General features: G+C 42.0%; 1 protein-coding gene across 3 annotated transcripts in view; it reads right to left on the reverse strand.

Moving 5' to 3' along the window:
- The window catches only part of cyld3 (cylindromatosis (turban tumor syndrome) 3), a 14,615-nt gene extending 6,330 nt beyond the window's left edge, over positions 1 to 8,285 (reverse strand). For 2 of the 3 annotated variants that reach the window (XM_005748824.1, XM_005748822.1), the window contains exons 1-7: positions 8,178 to 8,285; positions 7,701 to 7,923; positions 7,092 to 7,209; positions 6,597 to 6,754; positions 3,369 to 3,869; positions 3,082 to 3,187; positions 1,352 to 1,812 (exon numbers count right to left, since the gene is read on the reverse strand). In XM_005748824.1, coding sequence (XP_005748881.1) covers positions 1,352 to 1,812; positions 3,082 to 3,187; positions 3,369 to 3,869; positions 6,597 to 6,754; positions 7,092 to 7,209; positions 7,701 to 7,868 — 1,512 coding nt within the window. In that variant the 5' untranslated portion in view covers positions 7,869 to 7,923; positions 8,178 to 8,285. Of the gene's footprint in view, positions 1 to 1,351; positions 1,813 to 3,081; positions 3,188 to 3,368; positions 3,870 to 6,596; positions 6,755 to 7,091; positions 7,210 to 7,700; positions 7,924 to 8,001; positions 8,067 to 8,177 lie in introns of all 3 variants that reach the window. The other variant, XM_005748823.1, reaches the window with a different exon arrangement.
- Between the last annotated feature and the right edge of the window lie 270 nt (positions 8,286 to 8,555).

Genomic DNA, 8,555 nt, shown 5'->3' on the forward strand with positions numbered 1-8,555 from the left:
AGAAGGTCATTAAACTAATGGAGTGAAACCTGTGACCTGCTCCAGGCAGGCAGCCTGAGCCCTACGTACCGACCTGCCTTGCAAATCAAAGACATCCTCCCTCTGGGGCTCATATCACCCCCCTGTGTGATATGCGGCATATTTGTGCCTAGAGCCCACACATCAAACTCCAAGTTTCCTCTGCTGCTGTAACAAAGTATTTGATTCAGCTGTTGATGGTAAAAATGAATCCATTGGAACAATATACTGGAAGAAATCAGTTTCTGTACTGATGCTTGATGCGCCATTACAACTGCTATAGATTAAAAAACAAACAAACAATTAATGTAGCTGAAGCTGTAACCTCTGTAACAAAAAGGTGAAACCACAGCACAAGTGCCAAAAACTGCAGTACCTCTAATGCCCACTTGAGGCCGTCTCTCAGGATGAGTCAGTCCCCACAGACTCCTACATAGCAGATCTATCTCTATAACCTTAAGCTAATCTATACTTGGAGTGATTCATAGTCACATGGCAACCAGATACCACAGACAGTGAGCAGCATACTGCAACTTCAAGTGCAGGGGGCTAAGTAGTTGATGAGTTTCTTCTTTTCAGTGCATGTGTAGGTATTGTGATGTCACACATTTGCATATCCTCTTTTGAATCTGCGAGTTCAGCAACTCAAACCCTGCTTTGTTTGACCTATTTCACTCTTAATGGGACGATAATTTACAAAATGGACATCATGTTGTAGTAATTCAAACTCCGAACTAAAGACTGGGCCCATGAACCCGCCAGGTAAAAAATAGCTGAGGTCATGGATCAAGTGACAAGAAAAATATATACAGAGTATTTATGTAATAGGAGCTGTCCTCCAAAAACGCAGAATTAAAGCACTTCTGCAGAGGCTTCCCAGACCACCTGCGGCCAGCAGAACACAAAACAGGATCAAGAACAGGCAAGACTTTATCAGGAATCAATCCACAAGAACTGCCAACAGTTTCTTTGAAAAGCGAACATGCAGAAACATGAATGCTTGGTATGAAAGGTATCCTTTAACAAAGAGCGAATGATCTTCTTAAGTGTAAACAAACTGCGGCTTCCTTTTCCGTTGCCCTCATAAAAGTTAACAGGAAGTTTGTGTAATAATGAAAAAGGATATGTGGTGACAAATGTGGTGATGGAAATAACCCGTTTTTGTTTAAATAATAATGCTAACACGACTTTCCCGGCATAAGAAAACAATGATTCAGTTATAAGTAGCAACTGCTTTCAATCCGTCTGGGAAGTAAAAAACTGATGTAGAAAACTCTGTATGAGTGTACAACCTCAATAAGGGAATAAAAACTGAGGCACAAACTGTCCTTACCAGTTCGATTCCTGCCACTGGCTCTGAAATCCCGTTTATCCATCCAATCCAGCGGATAACTCCAAACAGCGGCGGATCATTCACTTCAACCATCGACCCGACCTCCAGATTGCTGCCCGATCCTGCCTCTCCATTCTCTGCTGCGTCGTCACCGTTACCCGGAGCCGTCAGCGGTGAGGCGGGTCCGTGAGTACCATTGGTGTGCTGCTGCTGGCCGGCTGTCAGGCCTTGCGGTTTGGGAGGGGGTAGAGGAGGAGGGGGAGGAAGCCCGGGTTTCTGGGCGGGTTTTGGCAGAGGCAGAGGGGGAGATTTAAGTGCTGGTTTGATTGGGGGCATCAGGGCTATCTTTGGTGCAGAGGCAGGCGGCGATACAGGGACTGATTTAGTAACTGGGGGGAGTGCCACCTTCAGGACGGTTCTGGAAGATTTCTGAGTGGGGTTGGTTCGATGGGACTTTGGTTCTGAGGACGCAGAAGTGAAGATGTTAGACGTTTATTTTTACTGTTATGCTCCTGCAACGCTTCGTCTCTACAAAGCTCAGGTGTAAACACAGTTGTGTCCACATAGCCCTCATTCACGTCCACTCGGCCCTTATGACAAAACACAATTCCTTGTTTTGACTGCGTTTTCATTTGGTTCAGTTACACATCTCTGTATTGCTTTTACTTAGTGATTGTTGGTGTTAATTGTTTCTTTTCTGCAAGATGTTTATAAAAAGGTGAGGTCAAAAAAAAAATGTGGCAAGTGACCCATTACAAGCAAAAACACTTCACAATTTGATGTAAACTTGGTAAATGCCTCCTTCAAAGTTGTCATTTGCTGCTTTCTAGCTCTTCTAGCATAAAGAAAAAAGACAGCGACTTATCGAGCTTCGTTTGATTTTAGGAAGTGTATTGATTCACAGTTCATTTTAATTCCATATTTATTCATATAGTGCCAAATCACAAAAACAATATTGCAAGTGAAAGAGCCTACAATAATACAGAGAAAACCCCAACAATCATATAACCCCTCTGAGCAAGAGCTTTGGCAAAAGTGGGAAAGAGAAACTCCCTTTTAACAGGAAGAAACCAGAACTGCTGTCAGGTCGATCTGTGCATGTTAGGTGGACAGAAAAGAGGCACTTGTCTTTTCCCTCTTGGTGACTTCAGTTTATGAGGGAAAAGCAAAATTATTTCATCACCTCATGTAAACAGTTTAAACGTGTCTTAGTAAACCAATGAAAAGAATCCCCCTTAAGACACTGTGTGGTTATGTAGGCCCAAGGTTTATATGGTTGACGTGATGCAGGTAACACAAAAGTAATACAAGTATTCTAATAACTTACTTTCTGTAATGAAAGAAAAAAAGCTAGATTTGCGTAGTTTGTAAAAGTTAACAAAGTCAGGTGTAATACAGGGTTTTTTGTTTGTGTTTCTGACTCAACCACAGAATCTAAAAATGGAAGCAGTGCTGAAAAAGGCACAAGGAAATTACCTTGATGTGGACAGCTGCCAAATTTAGGCAGGTTAGCCTTATTGTTTCTATGTTTCTCGGTCTATTCTCATTTGACCGTATTAATTGTGGAAAAATACTGGAACTAAATCTGCCATTTTTTAATTAAATTTTTCTATATAGAAGTCAATTTATGTTAAGAAGAGTGATTAAAATCTAAAGTTTAAAATCTAAATTTGTTGAGTTACCTGAAATAACTGAGGCCTGAACTTTCTGAGTGTAAACAGCTGCTTTACCTAAGGAAACCTTGTTGACTGACACCAGCGCTCCATAAAGGACTGAAGGAATGTGGCAGAGCTTCTCTCCCTTGTAAGTCCCGTCCCAGCTACCATCAGGAGTGTCCTAATGTACATAACACAGAGTCAAATATTAAATGCAAATAGAATGGCTTCACAATTACACTGTATAAGACTGTCAAAGCGAGGGAAAATATTTTTTGCTAACAGTTAAAACATGTCCTATTTTCTACAAAAAAACAAAACAAACAAACAAACATCTTCTCTCACTCATGGGTCATACTGACCAGAATGGCTCCCACGTACATTCCTGATGAGGCCCGGCCTGGCAGGGGCCCACAGAACACCACTTCCCCTGCACAGACTTTGTCATCCAGGGGGAAACACACACGCTGACCAGGGCGAAACAGCGGGGGTGACGCAGGGCCTCGGACATGGTTTTGAGCTGTGATGGGTGCTGAGTCTGCAGTTCGTGGAAGGATGCTAAAGGGGGACACCTGAGAAGAGCTGTTGGGTGGATGCTGGTGGAAACTAATGTGACGACTGTGCTGGTGCTGCTGCTGCTGGGGCGGCAGCTGAAAATGGTTTAGGCGGCCATTGCTGCTATGGTGACCGTTGCTGCTGCGGTGTTCTCGCTCACGGGGTCGCTGGTGTCCCTCGGAGCTGCTGGACCACTGGCGGGGCCTGATGTGACTGGCTGGGACGAAGAGGGCGCAAGCTTCGGGGCAGGTGAATAACCTCTGGCCTTTGTAAGTGCCGTTGCTTTTTCCCCTACCCACCGCTGAGCCCTGGAGGACAATCACACACACAGTTAACATAGTTACACTGCAAGTGACACAGCAACTCAGCTCCTACATCTGTGGTTTGTATATAAACCTATGATTTGATTCCCCGGATATTTTGGTGCAGTTTTATGCTCGCAAACTTTGGAGCTTTATGTATGCAGTAATTGTGATGATTGTGCCAGCCACTGATTATTGTTGGCAATGGCACTCCCTGATGGCAGCAGCCTCCCCATCAGGACAGCAAACTGTAGGAAAAGTGTGAATTAATGAGTTACATTATTTATTTTTATGAACTTCCAAATGTTTCTTTTCAGATAAATGTAGCTTTGGTTAGTCTCCACCCTGTTCATTTTAGCTTTTATTTATTTATTTTGTTTTTTACAAATGTTCAATAGAACACATTTAAGAAACTAATAACAAGTACTACAACATAAACACTTGAGTTAAAGTCACACCAAAGCCTCCTCACACAGGTTGACATAATTATCTGAAGAGCGTTCATGTGTACTATTGTTTTATTTTAGTGAGTACACATCTAGTTTTTATTTGTATTTCTGATACCTGTATCTTTTTGTCATATTTCATATTAGTTAGCTACAAGTCAAAGTCAGAGTCAACTTTACTGCAGCAGACATGAGGACTGCACAGTGGACTCAACAGCTTTACAAATATGAAAACACAGCACAACAGCAATGAAGGTTAGTCATCATATGTGAATGTCTGACTGATGAATATTAAACTAAAGTTATGCAAACAAAACGATTGCACAAGCCAGCAACAGTTAAAAAGGAAGCATTGTGGAGGATGACTATGTGTTTTCATGTATACAAACAATTATAGGATTGTGTGTCTGTAGTGCATGATTATGTGTATTTAAAATGAGTACACAATCCTGACTGCCTGTGGGAAGAAGCTCTTGCAGAACCTGGCAACCTGGTGCCTCAGGCTGTGACAGCGTTTGTCAGATGAACAAGGTCCAAACTGGCCAGATCGCAGCCTGATCAAGCATTGCTTGAACGAACCTCATCCATGGAGGCCTCACCCAACAACAACAACCTTTAGGACACAAAGAATCAGCTGCCAACACCACACTGCCAAAGGTATAGGACACTCCAAGAGGTTCACATCCCAAAGGTCTGCAGATAGTTTGGCAGCACAGGGGCAACCTGAACAACATTAGGAAGGATTTTTATAAATATCTGTGGGTCACTTGATTTCACACACAGGGGTGAGGATCCAGTGGTTATTTTATGTAATCTGATGTGAGGAAAATACAGTCAATGGACGACATGTATAACCAGCATTCAAAGTGGATATTTTCCAAATAGGTTTAAAAAAAAATTCATTTCTAATTTAATTTCTTCCTGTACTTAAGTACAAGGATTTTGTCAGACATTGGCAAGCATTTTGCCAATGTCTGGAAGAAGATGGGAAAACCCCCCCAAAAAAAACCTCTGATGGAAGGAAACTGGTCGGGATGTTTAGGAGCCACCAAGGCTCAAGCCTGACATGGAGTGGAAACTGCTGCATGACCAGTGCTTCTGTCCACAGTGAAGACAGCGTGACCTAACAATGCACTGAGAGGGTGCCGACCAAGAAAGAAGCCCCTGCTCCATAACTGACACCTTCAAGCGCGATTGAAATGGGGAACTTTTTTTATAGTCAGACATGCAAACCAAAGAACACTGTAACAACTGTAAAGCATGGTGGTGATAGCATCATGCTCTTAGGCTGTTTTACTGCCAGTGATACTGATACATTGTCCTAAGTGGATGGAATAATGGAGGAGGCCTCCCTCCAAATTTTTCAACTTCCCCTCAAAACAGCTGGACAGTTGAAAGTTTACATAGTTGGGTGTCATCAGGACAATGTTCCCAAACACACATTAAAACTGGAATGGATGAATGAAGCTCACACTGAGCTTCTTGAATGGTATTCCCAAATCTCTCACCTCAACCCTAATGAAAATCTATGAACTACGCTTAAAAGCTGGGCCTTGGCCAGGAAACCAACAAGTTTAAATAAACTCTACCAATTCTGCCAGAACAGTGGCCAAACATTCAACCAGAATAATGCCAGAAGCTTGGCTACCAATAGAGTCTGGTCATGGTGCAACTTGCAAAGCGATCCTTAAATATATATTAGTGGGGTGTATGTATATATTTGAGCCTGTATTTATACTTTTGACAATGTGCATATTAGAGAAAATCCAAACATTTTTTAAAACTTGTGCACCCAATTCTTGTTTTTTTAAGTCATTAAAGATGTATGCTGTACAATTATCCCGCCCTGGAAAAAGAACAACTGAAAGATATAATTATGAGTCCAAAATTACCCTGACATTCATTCCAGTGAAGAGTGGATGTAAACTTCTGACCACAACTGTAAATATTCTGCTGTGGAGGGTGGTTTTAACAGTGTAGCTGAATGGTGTACAGCTAGCACCCACAGAGCAATATCAGCACTGATCCTGTGAAGCTTCTGGGTAATGAGTCAAAAAAAAAAGATCCCAGGAAGTCTCTTCTTTTAGCGATTTTATACTCTGGCTCTTTAGCTGCCATCTTTTTTTTGCCCAGGTTTGGTAACGAACAGCTATTGTAGGTAGTGAGAAACCGCAAAGCAGGTTCAACAGTATCAGCTATACCATGCAACGCATATAAGTAGTTCAAACTGCTGATTAAAGCAACTTAAAATATTTGAAAATTCAAACAATCCAATGATTAAGCCAACCTTGAGTTGGACCCCAAAATACACAGCGCTGCTTCCTCTGGTTAAGGGCCCGATGTACTTCAGCTCTGCCTCTGCCAGCTCATCCTGCTGACCTATTTGGACCCACAGCGGGGAGTCAGACGGCAGAGAAGCCAACTGCTGCAGCTTCCCAGGCTGGTCTGAAAAACACAAAACAATACAACAAACAAACAAATAATTAGCAGATTACAAACTTCTAATTACATTTGATTAACATCCTCTGGGACAGTTTTTGGTCACATTTCAGGCCATAAATGTACTTATAATAGAAAAAAGCTTCAGTGTGCTCTACAATTACTGCGATAAACAGCCATTACAGTGTGCACAGTGTGCAGTAAAAACAGGGCAGCTTATGAGTAACTGGCAGCACTTAAGAGACACAAATCTGAACTCTCTCGCCTTAGAAAGTGAGTTAAATCAAGCTTCGAGCACATTTTAAGTAAGCAGCTGTAAAATCTGCAGTATTTTGCTTCTTACTTAGAAGTTTTAGTCGAGCCTCTGGATCTCTAACAGCCTCCAGCAAGCCAGTGAGGTCAGTTGGGACATCAATTAAGACTCTCCTTTCTATTTTTCCCATGAAGTCATTGTCCAACACCTGCAGGAAAAGAGGAAAAACACACGTGGGAGAAAAAAAAACAGGGAGAGGAGGGATGGTGGTGTGGAGTATGAAAGAAAAATTAAGAACAAAACAACAGGAAATTTAAGTCTGACGATTTTAAAAGCAGGAACTCAGCAGCGGCTGGTGGATGCTCGAATCTGAAGTGCAACATAGTGAATGTGTTAGGAGCAACATAAGACATGGGCCACCCAAGTGATGCATAATGTATATAATTAACTGAGATTGCACAAAAACACCACTTTAAAAGTATTTTCGAAATATTATCGCAAAATACTCAAGATTACTCCACCAATGTTAATTAATTTTAATCATTCTAAGTAAGTAAGAGAAATAAAAACAGCTTGTATTAGTAAAGTTGACGCTGACAAATGGTAGCACCTTTCAGACTCTCCTCCTAGCACTACACAACAACTTCCTCCATGTGTCAAATCTTGTGTAAATCTGTGAATGGAAATATATGTTAATACCTTAACCCAGGGGCTGTCCCCTTTTCTATCCAAATCTTGCTCCTGGCAGATGAACCCCCGCTGTAGCGAAATGGTACCTTCCAGCTGGTCGCGCACCTTTATGTCGGTCGAGATCAAGAACGTTTTGGGGGGGCGGCGCTTCCTGATCTGCTCATGGGCCCCTGACATCTTACGTGTGTGTGAAGTGTGGCTGGTTCACAGTCGAATTAACCCCTTCATTTTTCTAAAAATTTGAGAAAAATAGTTAATTAAAAGATACGTAAAGAGGGTTTAAAAAAAAAGAAAAAAAAAAAGAAACAACCTGTCTGTCGGGCCAAGTGGCAGCAGCGGCAGGTAACGTTTAAATTTTCCTCACTGGCGTTCAAACTGAAGGTTTGTCAAAAGAAATGGCAAAAGGCTAACTTTCCGTCATTTTCTCAACAGACAAAGACACACGGTTAGTTTTGTAAGTTTTGTAGGCGTCTATCAGAAACTCACCAACTTCATGGGCTCCGACCGTCAACATTTCCCCTCACATTTAAAGGAGCTTCGCTGCAATAACAAACCATACTGTGAAGCAGGAAGCGGGCTGACTGACACCGGCGGGGGCCAATAGCAAGTTAGAAGCCATAACCGAGGGAGGAGCGTAGACCAATCAGAGCACTTGTGGGCGTTACCATGTTAGGCAAAGGGGGAAATTCCACAGTTCTTGTTAAAGTGCTCACTGATGCACGTAGGAAGCTTCCACACACACACACACACACACACACACACACCACATGTGTTTTTTTTTATTTTTTATTAGCTTATAAATAGAGTGAATTCTTCAACTTACACAGAAATACATATCCAAAAAAAGAAGACGAAGAAATATTC

The sequence above is a fragment of the Pundamilia nyererei genome, unplaced genomic scaffold (assembly GCF_000239375.1).
Source record: "Pundamilia nyererei isolate P.nyererei 1_Seehausen unplaced genomic scaffold, PunNye1.0 scaffold00230, whole genome shotgun sequence".
Taxonomy (NCBI): domain Eukaryota; kingdom Metazoa; phylum Chordata; class Actinopteri; order Cichliformes; family Cichlidae; genus Pundamilia; species Pundamilia nyererei.